General features: G+C 37.1%; 2 protein-coding genes and 1 long non-coding RNA gene across 3 annotated transcripts in view; 1 reads left to right on the top strand and 2 right to left on the bottom strand.

The window, feature by feature from the left end:
• The window catches only part of LOC140756910 (uncharacterized), a 53,220-nt gene extending 48,502 nt beyond the window's left edge, over positions 1-4,718 (bottom strand). The window contains 4 exon segments of the mRNA XM_083059031.1: positions 793-919; positions 3,595-3,711; positions 4,234-4,317; positions 4,514-4,718. Coding sequence (XP_082915157.1) covers positions 793-919; positions 3,595-3,711; positions 4,234-4,250 — 261 coding nt within the window. The 5' untranslated portion in view covers positions 4,251-4,317; positions 4,514-4,718.
• Positions 4,719-7,448: 2,730 nt separating this feature from the next.
• LOC140756818 (fatty acyl-CoA reductase wat-like) lies at positions 7,449-22,481 on the top strand. The gene is made up of 10 exons (XM_073092351.1): positions 7,449-7,484; positions 7,827-7,996; positions 10,439-10,529; positions 11,239-11,361; positions 11,712-11,836; positions 19,843-20,001; positions 20,120-20,229; positions 20,746-20,813; positions 21,063-21,199; positions 22,406-22,481. Exons 1-10 carry the CDS (start codon positions 7,473-7,475, stop codon positions 22,479-22,481), a joined length of 1,071 nt encoding a protein of 356 aa, XP_072948452.1. The 5' UTR covers positions 7,449-7,472.
• Positions 15,807-18,812, bottom strand: LOC140756961 (uncharacterized). Its single transcript, XR_012103919.1, has 2 exons — positions 16,135-18,812; positions 15,807-16,041 (listed from the first exon to the last, which is right to left on the bottom strand). It is a non-coding gene; the product is annotated as an uncharacterized LOC140756961 (long non-coding RNA).
• Positions 22,482-22,810: the final 329 nt, after the last annotated feature.

The raw sequence follows: 22,810 nt of genomic DNA on the forward strand, positions 1-22,810 counted from the left end.
ACCCATGAGGCCGGAATATGGCGGATATTACCCAAACTATAGTTCGCGCCAAACTGCTAGTCCGCTCTGACGTTGTTGCGAGCAGGTTTAGTCATACAATTTGCTATGGCGACGCGATTCATTTCTATATTCAGAGCGGACTAGCAGTTTTACGCGGACTATACACCTATGTTTTAAGCCTATGTTCCAAAATAAAGTTATTTGTTTTGATTTAATTTGAAAAACTCTCTGTAGTTTACCACCACCAAAAGTATTTGGTATTAAAGTTATTCTTATAGCGATTTTGAGAAAATTTTTAAGTGCTGGTAAAGTGGCTACTGCCGCCCATGGACATCTGTACAACCCCAGGTAAGATTGGATTCCTACCTAAGGTCAGTGACAGATGCGTCGCTACCCCTGAGGACTAAGCTGGAATGCCTCGGAAAAGTATGTCTCCCTTACCACATCGGCGGCATCACCTCCACATCAATGTCTGCATAATAACAGCAGTATTAAGCGCTACTGTGTTCTGATTTGAAGGGTATGGTAAGGGAGACATACTTATCCAAGGTAGTCCTCAGTAGTAGCAACACATCAGATAACAATCTCTAGATCAAGATGGGCGGCAGTAACCACTTACCATCAGGTGAACTACATACTCAGGTACTTGTATATTATAACATTATAACATCAAATGCCAACCTTAAGTAGGAATCTAATCTTATCTGAGGTTGATTACAGATATCCTTGGCCGGTAGTAGCCACACATCACGTAGACATGCTCATTAACTCCTATACAACAACAACACTCACGATGGGCGGCAGTCGCTTGGGCGGCGAGGGCGGCCTCCATTGCCGCGTGCGAATGGTCACCTTGGTGATCTCCGGCCAACGGCGCTTGAACCTCTGCTTGCGGAGCATCGCTCTGTACTCTGCCTCCCTGAAGATACATAAAAAAGTAATGCTAGTGAGGTATAGTCCGCGCCAAACTTCTAGTCCGCTCTGAATATAGAAACTAGTCGCGTCGCAACAGCAAAATTGTAGATATCAGCGGGACGAAGACAGCCCGGTGTCCCCCCCCCCCCCGCACCATCCGCTGCCCGCTCTCTCCCGCGTGAGATGGAGCCGCAGTTAGTGTGCTCTTACGTTGCTACGGAGTATATGCTTGTAGTTGTGTTCGACCGCATCGGCTCTCTGACTACACCTGCGCGCAACAACTTTAGAGCGGACTAAAAGTTTGGCGCGGACTATAAGAAAAAGCATATGTAGTTATGTAGTGACACTGCCTTGCAAAACACTTTTAAAACAGTTTTAGTGATAACATTTTGATTTGCGTATTTATCTTAGACAAAACTTTCATTTGATACCCATATAATGCAGGTATACCTATCAAATAATTGACCCACCATGTAAGACCGTCCATAATCAAATTCAAATTTAAATCTAATTTATTCAAAATTGATTCATATAGAACTCTTTTTGAAAGTCAACAAACTACCACCGCTGCGGAAGGTTTCACTATGAAGAAGAAGCGGTGAAAGAAACTTCATACGTATGCAAATCTGCATCTTTTAAAAAGTAAATATTATACAATTTTACATAGTGGTATAGTCCGCGCCAAACTGCTAATCCGCTCTGAAATTGTTGCGAGAAGGTGTAGTCATACAATTTGCTATGGCGACGTGATTGATTTCTATATTCAGAGCGGACTAGCAGTTTTACGCGGACTATACATAAATAGTTAAGTATTGATGGTGGAGCTATTTGTTGGATTAAGAATAACACTAAACCAAGACGACCCGCGTGGTGGAGCGGCCACCATACCGGTCAGACGCGCAAAGGGTCCCGAGTTCGATCCCCGGCCAGACAGATATCTAACTGATGAATTTAGATTTCTGTTTCTGGGTCTGGGTGTTTGTGTATTTGTCTATGTGTGTGTCCATGGCACCCACGACACGGAGAATCCTAGTGTGGGGCTGTACGTGTAGGAAGCGTTAAAAAAAAATATCGCATGCCTCTTGAGGGTATGCGCAATGTAATTGATATGACCTTTTTGCATGGTATTTGTAATGGGTACATGGATTGTCAAGCTTTGCTATCAAAATTTTCAAGTTTTAATGTTCCAAAAAAGCGTACAAGGCACGCGGGAAAAACTTTATTCGCTGTCGCTCAGACCAGAAATAATTATGCACAAAATTCGCTCGTCATAAGATTTAAAAAAAGTTATAATAAAAGATTTAACACTAGACATTTTCCATTCAAGTAAAAATAGATAGATAGATAGATAGATAGATAGATAGATAAATAGATAGATATATTATATATAATTATGTTACTTAATTAAAATGAATAAATGATAGCGAAAAGTAAAAATAGTTTTAAAAAAGAGGTACATAAAGTCATTAATAATCTCCACATTAGTGACTAAGTAAACATACAATTGAAATATACCTATTATTTACATGAAATCTTTGGTATATAAATTATTATACATATATATGTGTTTATGTTTGTAATTAATTATATATTTATAGTATTTATACCTGTATTTATATATATTAATACCTATTTATAAAACCCTTATTCGTGCTGTTATAAGTTCTTTAGTTAAAAAAATTGTAAATCCATAATTTTTACAAATAATATTATATAAATTTATTGTAAGCCTGACATTATTATTATTGACATCTTTGATTATTATTGACATCTTTGATTATTATTGTATTAGTTATTATTATTATTATGTACGATTATTGTGTTATTATTATTATTATTATGTAGCTACACTAACGAATTAGGCTATAAACCTGTAATGTTAGATGTAAGAATTATGAATAAATAAAAATAAAAAAATTGGCTGTAAGAAATACTATATACTAGAAATGTATTTGTATGATTTTAAGAGCCACAGCTCAAGTTGTAATAATTAAATAAATAAAATAAATCATGCAACGTGATTCAAACATGTACCAATTTGAAATTTTAAATCGAACAATGGATTGAGGTCAACTGGTTTCAAATTCAATTGTAACAATTGACCTTTAAACTATCAAAGCAATTTTATTTAACTATAATTTATTTATTTAACTAATTTGCATGGTTTTCCATTTAGTTTATTTGCCAATTAAATTAAGTAAAATAAGAATGAGTGAAGCTAATCATAAGAATGAACATTTTTAAAATAACATATTAATATGATAAACTCAAATAATGAAGAGTAATAAAATACATTCAATTAAATTTATTTACACAGTTATACATCACATATAAGATTAAACACACACATATAAGACAAAACAGCAAATAACTAGATCTGAGGTCGGCCACAGGTGCGCCGCTACCCCTGAGGAATAAGCTGGAACTCCTCGGAAAAGTATGTCTCCCTTACCACACCCTTCAAACATTCAACCTTCAATCAACATTGCTGTTATGAGGCAGAAAAAGGTGTGGCAGTGGTGCCATCGGAGTCGAACCACAAAGGCTTCTACCACCTTCAAATGTTTTTAATAATACTAATAATAATTTGAAGGTGGTTAAAACCTGTGTTACAGTGTACGTAATAAATGTACTAGTAAATGTATAAAGTTAGTTAAATTGAAGCTTGTAAGAACTTACTCCTGTGCAAGTTGTGATGGTGACTTGGCTATCTCCTCAGCCTCCGGGATCTCCTCCTTCTTCCCCTTGCCCTTGTCCTCCTTGCGCTTCTCCGGAGCATCACCCCCTGCTTGGGCCCTGATACAGAAAGTATACGTCAGTATTCCTGCAAGTGCCCATATTTTACACTTTGTCGTTTTTTTATAATATTGATATAGCGAATGAATAGAGGTGTTCCAACTTAGTCCTCAAGAGTAGTACTGACGTGCATTTGTTGACGACATACTTCGCGGGGTGGTCACCATACCGGTCTGAAACGCAGGTCCCGGTTTCTAAGATATCTAAATGATAAACTTAGGTGTCTATTTCCAGGTCAAGCTGTTTGAGTATGTATGTATGTGTGTATATAGCATCCGCAACACAGAATCGTAATGTGGAGCTGTGATTGTAGAAACCGCCTTATGTGTGGCTGACCTTAAGTGGAACTTAATCTTTTGTGAGGTTGGTAACATGATCATGAGTGGAAGTAGTAGCCATTTACCCTCAGGTGGACAGCTTTTGCTATTGTTATGTTGTAAAATACGCACAGTGCAGTTTCTTCTACGCCTTTCATAATAAGAACACAAAAACAAATATTTTGTATTATTAAAAGAGACTAACTTCTTTTTGTCTGCCATGATATTAAGACTTCTTCAGACTTCAATAGCTATTATGTTTCTCAGATATTTCATTAACTTTTGCTTACTGGAACAAGAGATAATATGGATTTTATTTTGATTTTATACACTAGAATCAAAGGCCATAACACATTTAAAAACTATATTTTATTTTGTGCAAAATCCTTATTTAAGATACACATCTACATGCACAAGGACATAGTTTAATTCATTATTTTTATATTTATTAATAGGATAAATAATATATCACACAGAATACTCACATTTTTATTATTTTTACAATTTTTTTTTATTATTTTCACAATATTTTTTACTTTAACAAACGCCACATTTCGTAAAGCGTGTCCACCGGTACACTTTGTTTTTAGAATGCGTCAAAAATTGGTCAAATGGAATAGTTTTGAAATATTTCATGTTTAAAATTCATTTTTTTTCTGGTTTTTAAAACAAAACAAAATGCCGGGGTTTTCTTATAACAGTCAGTGTCAATGTCAAATATATTTTTTTAATATGCCAGAACGTCACGATTTAGTCAATATAGGTAAAGATTATAATGATCAAACAGCCATTATAATATTGATTAAAATTTTATTCCTTAGGTGAATAGCAAAGCAAATGGGTTCCCGCTTTGGGTTCTACAAGAAATTCGAATGACCTGAATGTTTTCGGTCTTGCCGCGAACGTGTAAAATATGGAATGAGCTTCCTCCTGAGGTATTCCCGGAGCGCTATTACATGGGGCTCTTCAAAAAAGGTGCAAAAAGAGCTTTCATACAAAGCCAGTGATACATTGGCGATTCCTCTGGTGTTGCAAATGTCCACAGGCGTTGACTATTTTCCATCAGGTACCAAATCTGCCTAATCGTTAGGTTAAACAAAAAAAAGTGCCAATATTTCAAAATCACCTTCTTCATCTACATATTATATCTTTAATAATTTTGTTACGCGCATGAAACGTAACGTAATGTAAATTTTGACGTGATCCGCAGACCGGCTCCTATACTTAGGCGAGCCACATTTGAAAACTGTTTGGTAAACATTTCTCAGGCATGCAAGTTTCCTCACGATGTTTCCTTCACCGTTTAAGCAAGTGATACGTAATTTTTAATACGCCCATATTTTCTTATTTTACTTATTTTTTTCTCATCTATTTATATCTTATTTCTTTTTTATTCTCTTTCTTTCTCACATTCTTTCTTTTTTTCATGTTTTATTTTATTTCGTACTTGATATTATTATTATTTTTTTTTAGTATAGTTGTACCGCCTTCAATTTTTCTGCACATCCCTAAGGTTGACTGGGAGAAAATGCTATTTAGCATTAAGTCCGCCTTTTGCACCACACTGTTTTAACATGGTCAATAAAGAGTAAATAAATAAATAAATTTTGAAAAATCAGAGGTGCGTGCATGGGATTTGAACTCGGGCCGATAGAGGCCGCGATTTAATCACGAGGTTCTAAGCTTAGTGTCCCTGTTCTAAACCATATATACATTTATTCATGTGTTTCAAGGACATATTGAAAGATAGGTACATAATTAATGTTATGTGCATAAGTTTACATGTCACAAAGACTATTATATCAGATAATAAAATATAGATAACGCCTTCTACATATGATTTCTTCCCTTAAAAGGGTGTGAAGTCTACCAATTCGCACTTTGCCTTGGTGGACTATGGCCTAAACCTTTCTCAGAGGGACCGTTTCCATAAGTGAGACAGTAATGGGTTGGCAACGACATGCGTTCGTGACATACTACACAAATCAGCTGATTATTTATAATATAGGAGTGGCAAACGCATGCAGACAAACCACCTAATGGTAAGTGGCTACTGCCGCCCATGGACATCTGTAATCAACCCCAAATAACATTACATTCCTACCTGAGGTCGGTCACAGGTTGGCCGCTAAGCCTGGGGAGTAAGCTAGAATGCCTTGGTAAAGTATGTCTCCCTTAGCAGTCCCTTCAAACCAGAACACAACAGCGCTTACCAGAAGGAAGAGAAGGTCGCAGAAAGTTGTACCACCTGTTGGCAACCCAACAAAAGTGTAAACATAGCATTCATGTGGCAATACCGAGCTCCTACTATGAATAATTGCCTGTAAATTTGAATGCCGACAAGGAAATATAAATATAATAGGAAATAAAAAACATTGTAAATAATTTTAAGTTTCCTTTTGATGTGTTCCTATATTTGCGCTCGTGTGCTCGCGAGGCTATCTTTATTTTTGGTCTGGAATCAGTAGGTAAGTAAAAATTAGCCAAGGCCAACTCGCAAAAACGGGGTCCGTACCAACAAATTTTCATTTGCTTTTTATTTTAAGTAGGTATTCGTTACCATAGCAGCCATAAAAGTGAATATATTAGAAAATATTTAAATTTTCTACCTGTAACGGCGTAAAGGACGAAGTAGCGGTAGAAATAGCGGTTTCTTGTTTTTTTTTATTTTTTATAAGTAATATAGGAGTAGCAGACGAGCATGCAGTCCACCTGATGGTAAGTGGCTACAGCCTCCCATGGACATCTATAATCAACCCCAGATTAGATATTTCTACCTGAGATCGGCCACAGATGCGCCGCTACCCCTGATGACTAAGCTGGAACGCCTCGGAAAAGTCTGTCTCCCTTACCACACCTTCCAAACCGGAACACAGCAGCGCCTAACACTGCTGTTATTAGGTAGAAATAAGTGTGGCGGTTGTGCCGCCGGAGACGAACCACAAAGGGTTCTACCACCTTCTTATATGGCGATCCCCATTTATTTTAAAGACGCTTTTCTTATATTGGACATTCTGTTTACGCCGTTATCAAACGAAATATATTGAGCGCCGACTTCAGAACTATCTACTAAACCAACATTTATTTCAATTATTTTTTACTTTGTAGTGACATAGTAGTGTGTTTTATTTTTTGGATATTTTTTTTTTGTTATAGTGGCCACCATTATATATATTTTGTGTAATTATAAATTTTCAAGTGTTTATCTATTACGATACCAGAGATAGAGCCCTGTGATAGACGTAGAGGCAGCGGTGGTTTAGTAATAGGGTTCCAATTTAACCCTTTGGGTACGGAACCCTAAAACATTGTATTCAAAATACATTAAAAAATGCTTACATTAAATTATTTACGTCAATTTGTACTCCGATAAATAATTAAACATTTGAAACTTTCCTAACTCATTCACGTTTCCTAATACATTCAACATCGTGCGACGCAGCTATGAACTACAATGTAAGTAATACTCGTAGTAAGTAATATAAATTGAAGGTGGTAGAACCCTCAGTGGTTCGACTCCGGCGGCACCACCGCCACACCTATTTCTGCCTGTTAAAATAAAACTAAGATCTCGAGATCTCCGCGGATCTACACAGCGTTGAGGACGGTCACAGGGGGGGTTTAGTGCGATAAAAGACTCAAATAACCCGTCGTCGGTCCTATGGCATCGGGTACTTTTTAAAGGTTACCACCTCATGAACAAAAACAAAGGTAGTTTTGCGATGTCAGTCAGTCAAGACATTATACTCGTACTAGTCAGTCACTAGAATATTTTACAATAATAATTACAATTATTAGATGGATCCAGCTCTGGCGGTGGAGACAGCATTCAAAGCGAAGCACAGGAACATAGAAGAAGCGCTTCTGCGCGGCGACTCTGACGTGGCAAAGCTGTACGATGACGCGACAATATTTATAACGGGGGGCTCCGGGTTCCTGGGGAAGCAACTCATCGAGAAACTCATCAGGTACATTTAGTTTTTCCTTTATCATATAAAAGTAGCAGACGAGCTTGCATCACCACCTGATGGTAAGTAGCTACCGCCGGTCATGGACATCTGTAGTCAACCCGAGACAAGTAGAAACTCCCATCTGAGGTCGGCCACAGATGCGTCGCTACCGCCGAAGATTAAACTCGTAAAAGGATATCTCCCTTACCCTTAAACCCTCACCCCTTAAACCAGTACTTAGCAGCGCTTAACACTGCTGTTGGGCAGAAATAAGAAATTAGACAACAGGTTATTAAATTCAGTGGTGTATTGGGTCCCAAAGTATTTCTAATTTTGCGGTCCCCTAAATATATGGCTCAGGGGAAAAAATACATTTAAAAATATTTCTATCTATCAAAAGTCTTTCTTTTCGTTATTCTTTCAAGTCGACGTCTATACAAAACACATTTTGTACAGACGTCGTCAGAAGACGAAGAAGCCGAAGAAGCTAACCAGAGAACAATAGCATCACACCTTTATTCCATTTTCTAATATAACATTTGCTTTAGTTCTTATTTATTTATTTATTTATTTATTCTTAAAACACCATTACGTCTATCCTTACAGGCTAAACACCCAATACGATAGAGAGGCCTTATTTTAAATACTTAACTAAATTCTTATCTACATTCCTACTTCATTAAACATATTATATGAAGCACAACTATTGCGAATTCACTCAAGTTGCATGAAAATACGTCAAGTTGTTCATGCGCCTGGTTGAGTGTACAGAGTGCTCGACTGAGAGGTGACTTAGCCAATAGCTCGGTCCTGGCTGTCGGCACGGCCAGCAGCAGCGGGCGCCGGCGTCTACACACATAGTCCTCTGGGGCACAGAGCTCCAGGTGACACAGTAACTCCGGATTATGAGCTACACCGCGCAACAATTTTACTAAATACGCGATTAGTGCGAACTCTCGGCGTACTCTGAGTTGATTGTAACCCACCATTCCTAACACGAACAATGTGGGGTACATTAACGGGTAGTATGGATATACACCGTATAATTTATTGTACAGATGCCTCGCAAATTTATTTTGAACGCGCTCCAACATTGTTACATATTTTGCTTCATAAGGGGCCCATTAGACTGCACTGTGTTCCAGATGACTCCTGATCAGTGAATCATATAACACCTTGATTGCGGTAACGTTAGTCATGCCTCGCGACTGCCTCAAAACAAATCATAGGTTTCGGTACGCCTTCTTACAAACATTAATAATGTGTTCGCGAAACCTAACTTCACGGGTTATGGTAACGTCAAGATCACGTACCTGTGTTACTCTCTGTAGCGGCTCGGAGCCCATACGATACTCGTAAGGCAGGCCGGTGCGCGCGCGAGTAAAGGATATCACCGAGCATTTGGAGATATTAAAATAGAGCTTGTTTTCACGGCTCCACTCTGTCGTTTTATGATTTATGTCGTCTTGTAGTCGTTCACAGTCCCTTCTTTCTTTAACCTCGAGCAGCAATTTAAGGTCGTCCGCAAATAACAAACATGTGCCATGTTGAACGACTTCTGGCAAATCGTTAATCATTATTATAAACTCGAGAGACCCCAAATTGCTGCCCTGGCTCACCCCTGACCTGTGTAGTATGGCTCAGATAGGAAACCATTAACATCAACATATTGTTGTCTATCCCTCATATAGTTGGCAAAAAAATTTAAGAGATGCGGCGTACAGCCGAATTTTGCAAGCTTTCTTAATAAAACGTCGAAAGCTTTCCTGAAATCCAAGTAAGCTACATCCACTTGCTTACCAGAATCTATGGAAGGGACGACTTGCGCCATAAAGCTGAGAAGATTAGTTGCAGTGCTACGCCCCGGGCTAAATCCATGTTGTGCGTCCGATAGTTGTGCTCGCACTTGTGCCTGCACGCTGCGCTGAATGGCGGACTCAAAAACCTTTGCCGCCGTCGACAGTACAGCCACAGGTCTATAACCGTGAATATCTGATCCAGGTTTTCCCTTAGGAATTGGGACGACTCGGGTGGTTTTCCACTGCACCGGATATTCTCCTAATTTCAGACACACGTTGAATACATAAAGCAATGGTTCTGCTAGTACTCGACTACAATCTTTAAAAAGAAACGCTGGTATGCCATCTGGACCCACTGAATTCTTTGGCTTGAGATGTTTTAGCGCTCTTTTAATATCCTCAATCCTAAAGCTATCCAAATGCACTCGGGCACTAGTCGCTGCGCCCGCCACTTATATATTATTCCTACATGAGATCGGCCACAGATGCGTCGCTTCCCCTTCAGGACTAAACTGGAATGCCTCGGCCCACAGCAGCATTTACCACTGCTATTATGGGCGAAATGGGTGTGACGACGGAGCCGTCGGAGTTGAACCGCAAAAGTTTCTACCACCTTCATACACGTACAAACCTTATAATCAGTCGTACGTAAAAATTACAGATCTTGTAAAGTAAGAAAAGTGTACACTTTGCTTCGACCGAAGAAAGAGAAGCCGGCGCAAGTGAGACTACACGAATTCCTATCCGACCCGGTAAGTCATAAACTTGTGCGTAGCGCTTGGAAAACTTAAGGGCTTTATCCTAGTGGTTAACTCGCTACCTCAATAAGGGGTTCGCATCAGTATGAACGCAATCTTAGTCTACCACGCCGTGAGACTCTGGCGTTATAGAATAGGTTCGCCCCTCTTGTCCCGTAGGTGTCATTAGAGCCGACTAAGGGAACTTGTGCAGACCGGCTAAGGGAACTTGTGCAGAATAACAGCAGTGTAAGACGCTGCTGTGTTCCATTTTGAAGGGTGTGGTAAGGGAGACATACTTTTCCGAGGTGTTCCAGCTTAGTCATCAGGGGTAGCGGCGCATCTGAGGCCAACCTCAGGTAGGAATATCTAATCCTATCTAGGGTTGAATACAGATGTCCATGGGCGGCAGTAGCCACTTACCATCAGGTGGACTGCACGCTCGTCTTCTACTCCTATAATAAAAAAAAATCATTTTATTCCCCCGGGAAGATATGATAGGACCGTATCCACTCGCGGTCCTATGATGCTCTGAAACCCATTGTGAAATCAAAACTATCCCCTGAAGTGAATCAGAGAAAATTCTCTAATAAACCTTAGTCTACCTCAGGTAAATTAATACTATTTAGGCTTCAATGTGTTCACGCAAGTGGCCACTTACACCAAATTGACTGAACGTTCAGCAATTTTATATGTCACAAGCTTACTTTTGATGTGTTTTCAGGTATATGATCCCTTGAAAAAACTGTACCCAAATTTCACGGACAAAATAATCCCAGTAGACGGAGATGTCAAAGAGCTCAGAATGGGTCTGAGTGAAGGTGACTGGAAATCTATCACTGAGGAGGTAATAAGAGGTCTTATTATAACGCATTTGACAGTTATTTGGAGATAATAGAACCCTATAATATAGGGTTCTATCCATATTATGGTTCGACTCCGGCGGCACCACCGCCACACCTATTTCTGCCTCATAACAGCAGCGTTAAGCGCGACATAAATTTCCGAGGCATTCCAGTTTAGTCCTGAGGGGTAACAGCGCATCTATAGCCGACCTCAGGTAAGTATATCTAATCGTATCTGAGGTTGATTACAGATGTCCATGAGTGGCTGTAGCCACTTACCATCAGGTGGACTGCATGCTAATTTGTTACTCCTATGTTATAAAAAAAAAATGATTCGTGACGTTTCATCCAGGTCAATGTAATATTCCACATGGCGGCAACAGTAAACTTCCAAGAAGACGTACGTACTGCGACCATCACCAATGTACGAGGGACCAGGGAAATGATGCTCTTGGCCAGGGCTTGTCGCCAGCTTAAGTAAGTGGAATAATTAAGGTATAACTTAAGCACTCACTAAAAGGCGTGTTTTGATATTCCACCTCTAAGGGGTAAGAGATGAAATCTTGTTTGTAAATCCGCCAAATTTGAAGCAAGTACCTTGAAAATTAGTATTTGAAATAGTTTAACACCTGTTTCAGTTTTTTTGGACAACCAACCCTTAAGGGGGTAAAGTAAGGAAATACCGTTATTTTATAAATCTGTCGTTTTTTGAACCCATGTTATATATTAAAGTAAAATTCGTACTTGGCTTCCTAGTTAGAAATAATCTAGATAGTTTTAATTTCGGGAAGGACCTCAAACTTTTCAACATTTATTAAAAATAAGGAAGGGCTTTAATAAAAGGATTCTTCAAGGAACTATTCTAGGTTTTGAGAACAAAGTTGGAATTCCTCGGTTCATTATGTCTTCTGTATCGAGCACTTCAAACCGGTATACTTCAGCGTTTAACACTGTAGCTGTCATTAGGCAGAAATAGGGGTGGCGGTCCGGAAACGAATCACAAAGGGTTCTACAACCTTAAAATATTTTATATTCATAAATGATTATTCTTGCTATTATTATTAATATTATCAATGTGACTATTTGTACAGGTACTGGACTAATAAATTATATTTATTCGTACATTTATTCAATTGGTTAGGTTAGGTTAGGTTAGGTTTTTTTTTTTTAACAATGTGACTATTTGTACAGGTACTGGACTAATAAATTATATTTATTCGTACATTTATTCAATGTTTTTTTTTAATATATTTATTCGTACATTTATTCATTTTTTTTTTCTTTAAACAATGTGACAATTTTTTTTTTTTTTTAAATATATTTATTCGTACATTTATTCAATTGGTTAGGCTAGGTTAGGTTAGGTTTTTTTTTAAATTGATTTCGAACGGGCTGATGGCGATCGACGTCATTTTTTGATGTTAAGAGCTTAGTTTCTAAAATCGATCGGTAGAGCCGTTTAAAAATTATTAAAAAAAAAACATTTCAAAAAAATTTTTTTTTAGTTTTTTTGAGATTTCTCAAAATCTACCGGTTCGAATCGGATAATAATAAATTGTTTGTCCAGTACCCGTATTAATAATTATAAATTATTGGTACGGTAACCGTATTAATGCCATCAAAAACAATGCTTGTAAAAAGATCCAAGTCTCGCCATTCAATTCTTCTACCGTAAAAAGTCTTGAGATCTATGTAATACCAAGCCGGTAATGTATGCAGTCCCTACTTAAGGGACCTTCTGTCTTAAGGTATTATCTCACTATCTAACCTAACAACATCTCATGGGACCATACCAATTTTAAAAATCTTTTATGTTCTAAATAAATTAACGTGGCAATCGTACTGCAAGTCACATTGTGTTTTCATCTTATCATATCGCATCACACAAGTACGATTGCCACGTCAATTTATTTAGAACATAAAATATTTTTAAAATTGGTATGGTCCCATGAGATGTTGTTAGGTTAGATAGTGAGATAATACCTTAAGACAGAAGGTCCCTTAAGTAGGGACTGCATACATTACCGGCTTGGTATTACATAGATCTCAAGACTTTTTACGGTAGAAGAATTGAATGGCGAGACTTGGATCTTTTTACAAGCATTGTTTTTGATGGCATCTCATTCCTTTTTGTAGATATTTCTACTCTTTTCCTTTCCGGTACCTTCCACTAGTTGAATCTCAACAACAGATTTTTTAAAGGCAATTAAATTGTTTAGGTAGTCTTTGTAGTTATGTAAATAATCTTGCCATTCATCATCACTTTCATTCGAACATGACAATAAATTAAATCTAAAAAAGTTACTATTTTGACAACTGAAATTATGCCCGTTATCCTCAGGAAAAACTTCTTCTAAAAACATCTCTACTGATTGTGATTTATTTATTTATTTATTGGGATTTAACGTGTCTTCGTATTAAATAATCGACATCCCTTACTTTCTTCTGAATATCCGACAAAAATCATTGGTAATCTTTCACTGACTTCGTCGGACTCCGGTTTTTGATATAAACCACAGTATTTACTGCTCTTGCTCAAATTAGTTTCAATTTATAATAGACTTCTGACTTCTGAAATGAAATGAAATATTTATTTAATAATGATAACATTCGTTTTAGACTTCTCGCATATACAATAATAGTTCTGTTAGCTGTTTCAGCCACAACAATTTGTTTAGGGGTATACAGTATCGCCTTCTAATGTAGAATTCCATTTGTTGATAAGAAAATATTGAAAGCTCTATTACAAAATGTCGTCCCACCATCTGATCTCATACATTTGTTCGACTTGCTAGTTCCTTTTTCAACACTTTATATTTTTGAAATTTCTTAAAGACTCACTCTTATGTTTTAGAAAATAAACATTCATCGTGTCATTCGAGAATAATAGTCGATAAATAATAACATGTACCTTGAACCGTTGAGTGAACTAGCTTCCATGAGACTACATAAATCTGTATGTACGATCTCCAGTATATCGTTCGTTCGCGTTCAGAGGTTTGGAAATGGTTTCTTACTAGTCGTCATATCCGTCGGTAATGTTCATTATCAAGACCAGTCATAATATTCTTTAAAATTCGCATATATTCCGGATTAATATGGGCTAGTCTTCTATGCCAATATTTATTTGACATTGTCAAATTACATATCGGTGATTTGACAAATTGTATATATACCATTTACGTTGTGGCCAGTTGCGATGATAATATCCATAGAGTTACTAATAGTGCAACCATTTTTCAAGAAATTAACAGTAAATCCTTTTTCAGTAAGTTTACTCACCGCTAACAAATTCATACTTAAAATTATTTATATTAAAAAGGTTTCTTATAATAATTTCCACGTTTTTCCGGGTAGGTACTAACACAAAATAAAAACTAACAGAAGTCAATCTTCATACAAAGTGGGCTGAAGTAACGCACACGTAGACACCACTTACCGACTCGTTATCTCGGGGGGACTCGAGCGCATACGTGCGCGACTGTCAGTTCATTTCTGACACGCGTTTGTAACTGTTTTGTACAAGCAATGGAGCAAAATAAAATACCCTAATTGTGCAATGGACGGTTGTTTAAATTCAACGTTAAACTGTGGATTTTCGTTTTTTTATAGCTATCAATTATCAAGCCACTAGGAGCTGATATTTTTGGTGATCATGGCAAGAATATGTTATAAAGTGGATATCTAAGCTCGATTTATATAACAGTTTCCTATTTCGAATCATTTGAAACGAACTTAACTAAATTTTTGTAATATTGCGTTGAAATGTTACGTACCTAATATTACGTAAGTTGAAAACATGATTTTTTGTTCGTATATATATTGGTTTGTCTTTAATGCCATTTGGTAGGTTTATGTCTAAAACGGATAGGGCAAAAGGAATTGTGTAATTAGGGTAATCCGTTTAGAAGTTATTAGGGATTTTCTATTGTGAACATTGTAATTTTTTATGTGCTTACATATAAAAATTATTTTCATAGACATTTATTTATGCTCAATAAGGCCGAAAGGAGATGTTTCAAAATGTATGGGCTCCCGGCCACCTTTTGTACACTATATTAAAAATTAAGAAAACATGCAAAGAAGGGGGTTAATTTTCTTCAAATCATGTTCGTTTAATTGTTAAAAAACAATAATTTACACTTAAACTTGCAACACAACAGTGCAAAAACATCATGGCGGTAGTGATTACCATAATAATGTCATCTGTCATTCTATTTTAACTTACTATATACATTATATACTTTTTAATATATTTTTTACGCGAATGGGCGTAGATATATAAACATTGTATTATGTGTATTGAGAAACAAGGCCTATATTTGATAAACATTAATTATATTTACTTTCATAAATCTTGACTTAAAACAAACATACCAAAATATGTACTTCTATACCAATTTATTTTAGTTAAAACATTTAAGTGTGTAAATAAAACAACTTTAAGTACACATTTGATCATATTTTACTTACTCTTCACTTAGATACATTATTTATTCATTTTAAATATCTTCCCTTATCAATATTTTCATCCTGTGACGAGCTCAGCCCAAACATCAAACAATGGGCATAATGTGAGCGCAACTACCTACGAGTACGGTTCGTTGCCCAGCGATGCAGTTGCAATAATAACTGATTATTTTGTCATCCCAAGAATGTCCTAGTCTTGCTAATGTAATTATCTAAAAAAGAGAAATGTAAAAATATTAGCTTCTGTAGTTTAAAATTATTTACGATTATTTCACGATTAATACAACAACTGATGTATATTTTACCTGATGATATTGAATCCTTGTCAACACAATCCACAGCGATCGCACGAAAATCACAAGAGTCCATAAAACATAAGCTGGGTAAACAAGTAAGGTAGAATCACTCCATAATCGTAAGCAGCACAGAGCAGAAACATATTCAGGATTAAAATGGAATCTTCTCATCAGTACCTACATATTTATTCAACGTTTACATTGGAGTCCACTATTATAATATGTATATATCCACTTTTACGCATATCAAATTGACAACTTCTTCTTTTTTAATTTGACATGTCACTTACATCTATAAAACCAGATACTATTTAAAAGGTGGTTTTGTTATTATTGTTATAAATAATTAATTAAATTCAGAAATAATGACGGGATACCCAAAACAAAAGCCAGGTTGTAAAGTACTAAGGTAACAATAACTTTACGACAAAAACAGCGAAATACAGAATTACCGACATCCAAAGAGTATAGTAACCTATGTATGGGGTACACATAGGTTCCCGACATCGACAGTTTTGAAAACTTGACATTGACAGTATTCCGCCATTTTTAATATTTCAATGAGGATTGCTTATTTTAAATATTTTTAAACACGAATACTTTAGGTTATCAAAATATATGTGTATTTTTCTTCAATTATACAAATTATTCGTGTTTTTTAGTTATAATGTACATGAGATGGCCGAAAATGAAACATCTCCTTTGCCTAAACACTTGTTTCCTTGGAAACAAACTTATTATTATTTTATAATGCGGTGACAGTTGCTAAACCTCACGACAGTTATTGTATTTTTTGTATGTTACCGTTAGATTGTAGAATACGTTAGCATACACATTAACTAGGCTTAAGATTAGCTAGAAAATATGCAGATTAACTATGTAGTCAAAATTCGAAACATCTTTTCAGACTTATTCTTAGGGCTAAAACACATGCCTTTTTACGACGCGACGACGTATCGTGACACATAGCGACATCGTGCCGCAAAGCGATATTGTTTCGTGAAAATATACAATGTTTGTCGTAAATTCATGACACGACGACGCATCATGGCATGCACGGGTCGACGTCAAGGGGTGAAAATTGATACAATCTCGTTTTGTACTTTAGGTAATGGACAAGCTAATCTGCGTTTTAACTGATTTAGGCACATTAGCCGTAACATCTAGTTTTTTTCTCATGACATTTGTCAGAAATTCGGAATGTTTTTGATATTATATAACTTTTTAGGGTTCCATACCCAAAGGTTAAAACGGAACCCTATTTCTAAGCTGTCCGTTCGTCTGTCTGACATAGAGCTCTATTTCTGGAACCTTAATAGATAGAAATTTAAATTTTTTACGGAATATGTATAATGGCTTTAACAATAAGTACTAAAAGTAAAACGAAAAACTTTCAAATAAAGGAGAGTTGCCATACAAGGACCTTCTTTTTCTTTATAAGAAGGAAATCTTGAAAAGGTACTCGACGACGTGGGAGTGACGCCGGGTTATGTGGGACTTTAGCCGCACTAAAATCCTCCGGTGGCCGTCCTCAACGTTTGTTGGAGAACTCCGGGATCTCCGACTGAACGTAACAGAAGTCCTTTAAGCGCGATGCCTCGATCGAGCTCTGCCCTGGGAGAACAGTTTTCGCTCCTCCTAAACTATCCGGTGTTCACGACGGTATGCGACTACACATACCGCCGTCCTTCCCGGGGACACTTATTGGACGGTTCGAGCTCGCTGTTGCCACTCCCAACTTCGGAAGCCCCCTTGTAGTCGCTTCTTACGACAGGCACGGGATATCGTAACCCTTTTTTAGTCCAGGAACTACAGAGACAAACATATAAGGACCTGCTATTTTTTAGCGTTTTTCATTTGAAATGTTCACAATGCATTATATGGCTGCTATAACATCAATTAGTAAAAATAAAAATAAAATAAACAAATATTTTTGTGGTACGGAACCCTCAGTGTACGAGTTCGATTCGCACTTCACCCATTATTTGAATTGAATTTAAATTGAAGTTGGAATTGAAAACGTCTTTTATCTCGAGAATAAAAACAATTGACGTCGCCTATAATAGTAGGGGAGCCCAAGACGGGATTTCGAGAGTGACTCGAACGCGGCAGATTAAGATATGGGAGATACCTTACATCCTATAGAGTATCTTAAACTATCCATTTGGGGGGTTCAACCAGGGAAGTCCATTAATAAAAAATCGTATTATCTATAGTAGCTTAATTACATGCTGAAAACAATAAATTTATAATCTGATGGTTTGAGGGCGGCGTTAGGGAGTAATAAGGTTGCAAAAAATCTATACCTGGACATACTCGAGTGCGGTATTTTTTTTAATACAAAGGAAATAATGCTAGAAAATATGCACTATCTGATAGCGCCATTTATTAGCATGGATCCCTGGAAAGTAATGGTGTACAACAAACTAAAGGAAAAGGCAAATTTTATGGAAAATACATTATTCTTTATATATTCTCATTCTGTTTTTTTTTTCAAATCGTCAGTATAAAAAACCCCTCCACTAAATCGTCAGATGAAGGGTTATGATAAGTAAAACATCAGCTGGAATTTCCTGTATAATAATCTTACGCCCTCGAGTGTGTCAAGATAACGTTTTTTTTTTGCATTTTCGAAGAGTCACTGACAGTCTTTCGAATCGAATCGTCAGACTTTCGAATGGGGGACTCATCTGGGGTAACTTCATATCCCCTTTGAAAATTTAATGTGCTGGTTACTTTTTTTCCATTTTTACCTCTCGTATGGCTGTCCCCCTATGCAAACCAGCAGATAAACATATTTCCGGCATCAGAGATATATACTCTATCACTAACCTTCCGCGCCTTGAGTATGTCTGACTCTGCTTTTTACATTTTTCGAATCATCTAGAAACTATTTCCACGGTGAAACGAAAAATATCACACAACCTTTTCTTCACTCTAACGTGTAATCTACACAATCGTATACGTCCTATTGACGCTCGAGTTTCTACCCATTTAACATCATGGGCTCCCCTACTACTCGTACATTTCGCGGACAGAAACACAGATTCATTAACTGCAAATATAACTTTGTAATCCTATATAACTTATATAGGATACAAAGTTATTTAATGTAGTTGGTGTATCTAGATAACTGGACAGAAATTGCAAAATATTTTAGTTTTTCCATGAGTTATATACTAAACACTAATTGTACCCTCAATTTCAACCTTCTATGTCTGCTGGAAGTGCCTTAAACTTTTGATGATCGGTCAGTCAGTCAGTGAGTGAGTGACAAAATTACGAACTTTAACTACTTGTAATTCTTAAACTACTGGTTCAAATTGCATGAAATTTTAAATGTACCGTGTCTATACAATGCTTGCTTGGGTCCTGAAAATTCAGGCTTCTAGCTTCATATGCAACGAAGTTACAGGGGGTCAAAAATGGGCCGAATTGCTTCGGGAAAAGTATGGTACGGCCGTGCCGCTTCTTTTGGCTCGACTTGGCGGAGGCACTGCCGTGCCTCCAGATAATTATAAATTGTTCGTACAGTACCTGTATTAATAGACTCAGCCTAATATTATTTATTTATTTAATTAATATTTAGAGTTAACATTACAGGTTTATACCTAATGCGTTAGAGTAAGAAAAATTAAATGTATTACATTAATAAATTTAGTGAATATAGTCAATTATAGTAAATTTCAGATTAATTAGTAAATTTATTGTCAACAGATCAATGGTGCATGTTTCCACTGCATACTCTCACGCGACTAAAAGTCGTGTTAAAAAGGAAGTGCTTGAAGATTTCTACGAGGCTCCGATAGCTCCAGAGGATATGATTAAGTTGGCGGAAAACAACGAAATGGATTATCTTAATGATATTTTAAAAAAGTAAGACACATTTTCGTATAGACTTAACGGTTGTTATAATTATTTTATTAGAAGAAAATTAAACAATATAAGATGCTAAAAAATACTGGTTTTAAAGTATTTCTAACTTTCTTGACAGTCGTGGATCGGATTGGCCAAACACGTACACATTCACGAAGGCGGTGGCGGAGGAGACGGTGAGAACGATGGCAGGTGACCTGCCCGTGTGCGTCGTCAGACCAGCTATAGGTAGGTTGAGAGTTATTCTGGTCTGAAGGGTATGGTATTGCAGTCTTTTATTATAGGTGTTAACATTTATCTTAGGGTTAGCAATGTAATCTTATGTGTGGTTGATTATAGATGTTCATGTGGGGCTGTAGCCACTCACCATCAGGTGGATTACATGTTCGCTTACTAATTCTATTTTGTCAAGAAACATTATAGGATATCCTGTAATGGTATATGTAAGTTTATACGGAATAAATAAAATATTAAAAAAAATAGGGTTCTTCACTTAATTTAATATTTTTTGGGACGGGACACCTCCTGCCGGCCTACGTGATCATGCCCGGGAAGCGGCCGTGCTCCGACAGTCTCAGTTCGGAGCTTGTATATGCACAACATCTTGAGAAAACTTCGATAGCGTGATACTGAATACTCGTGGCGACATCTCTCGACGAGTAGCGGGAAGTCGCCACAAATTTATTGTCGCTTACCGATAACGAATGACTTGAAACGAATAATACTAATGAAATATTGTTCTAGTAACCGGAGCATACCGGGAGCCATCTCCAGGATGGGTTGATACCAATCAGGTCCTTGGTGCTAGCGGGGTAAGTGTCGTAACACCTTTTATGTTGCGGCTCCAAAGACATCACCTATTTCTGAGTACTTAATAACAGCAGTTTTAAGCAATGATGTGTTCTAGTTTGAAGGGTGTGATAAGGACAAGAAATACTAATCTGAGGCGTTTCAACTTAATCTTTATAAGTGTGTGTTCTCTAAGGACTAAGTTGAAATCAATCAGTGGTGAGTTAGCAATACTTCTAGGAAAACTAAGTAATATCTTCAATTTATGACAGATCGTACTCGGCGTTATGTTGGCTGTGATCCATATCTTATGGTGCGACTCAAACAATCGAATGGACTTGGTGCCAGTGGACATTGTCACCAACGCCCTGGTGGCCGCTGGCTGGGAGACGGCGCGGACACACGGACAGTCAGGCAGACAAACGAAGATCTATAATGTAACCAGTAATAGAAATCCTTTACCATTTAGTAAGTCATATTTTGGATGCAGTATTTTTTTTATAACATAGAAGTAGCAGACGAGCATGCAGTCCACCATCAGGTGACTGCATGCTCGTGCTGCCTGACGGTGGCTACTGCCGCCCACGGACATCCGTATTCAACCCCAGATAGGTTTAGATATTACCTACCTGAGGTCGGCCACTTATGCGCCGCTGCCCCTGAGGACTAAGCGGAACGCTTCGGATAAGTCCGGATGTCTCCCTTACCACACCCTTCAAACCAGAACACAGCAGCGCCTAACATTGCTGTTATTAGGTAGAAATAGGTGTGGCGGTGCTGATTTGATGTTGAAATCTTGTAACTGAAAATTTAAATCAGTTTACTCCAACTGAGGAATCTGAATTTTTCATTACATATTTGGTTTGAAATACAATTTGAATGGTTCTAACACCAAAAATTCCGAGTCGCTAGGTTCTACATCAATACTCACAGTTACAAGCGATGCTGTGTTGCGCTTTCAAGGATAGTCATTGTTCAAGGATTGTCATAGTGTTCGTTGTTTATGTGTTAAGGGAGCTCTTGCAATAAAAGCGTGTTGTCATGACGATGTCTTTATTGTCACTGTTCTGTTCCACAATACATTTTAATATGCACACAATGCTACATACGCTACATACCACACCTCACCTAGGGGGTATTTTAAAAAAAAAAAAATAGTTAAGATGTTTTTTTTTACACTCAAACATATGAGTTGTTATACAGTTGTTGTTGTACAGTATGAAACAATAACTTATATTAAGTTACAAATAAACAATTTGTTATATACCATGTCGAAGACAATAAACTAATCCTGGCAGGGTCGCTATGTAGTGTTCGTTGTCTATGTGTTAAGGGAGCTCTTGCAATAAAAGTATGATTAGGGCATAAATTCTTTCAGAGTATAGAAACATTTTTCAAGGAACCACTCGTGCAATTGTTTTTTATATATAATAAGTAAAACACATATGATATGCGTTTTTAGACCGCATAACTGTTCTAGAGGGTGGCAAGCATAGTCTATCAGGATACCGAGTTGCGAATTTACATTTTTCACCCTTTTTCTCAAAAAGATGCATGTGCGTCTTGACAAAAACACATACTTCGAATATATATATATACTCGTCAATGTGAGCAGTTTCAGTTCTTTAAAAAGAGGCTTGCAACTTATATGCGGGGAAACACCATATAAAGCTCGTATGCAGCGCTTCTGAGCAATGAAGATTTTGCTTACATGCACTGAATTTCCCCATAGTAATATTCCATACCTTAATTTAGAAGCAACGTACCCATGATATGCTTTTAATGCTGTTGTTAAATTGCAAATTTTCGGTAAACACCATAATGGATAGACAAAACGACTAATTTTCGAGCATAGGTTTTCTATATGTTCGTTCCAAGTGAACCAGCGATCTAGTTGTATACCTAGAAATTTAGTTGACTCCGTTTCAGTGATGGGCTCGTTTTTATAACGAACATTTAGGTCAAGCTTTTTTGTCCCTCTGTTACCAAATTGGATATATTTTGTTTTTGATACATTTAT

The sequence above is a fragment of the Epargyreus clarus genome, unplaced genomic scaffold, assembly GCF_041222505.1.
Source record: "Epargyreus clarus isolate Ecla_fem2 unplaced genomic scaffold, WU_Ecla_fem_2.2 ptg000036l, whole genome shotgun sequence".
Classification (NCBI taxonomy): Eukaryota; Metazoa; Arthropoda; class Insecta; order Lepidoptera; family Hesperiidae; genus Epargyreus; species Epargyreus clarus.

Excerpts from the sequence above, each read along its gene's own strand:
- LOC140756818 (XM_073092351.1), top strand. Across the intron at positions 7,997-10,438 it reads CTCATCGAGAAACTCATCAG|ATCTTGTAAAGTAAGAAAAG; the intron begins GTACATTTAGTT and ends TAAAAATTACAG. Across the intron at positions 20,230-20,745 it reads CGTCGTCAGACCAGCTATAG|TAACCGGAGCATACCGGGAG; the intron begins GTAGGTTGAGAG and ends ATATTGTTCTAG.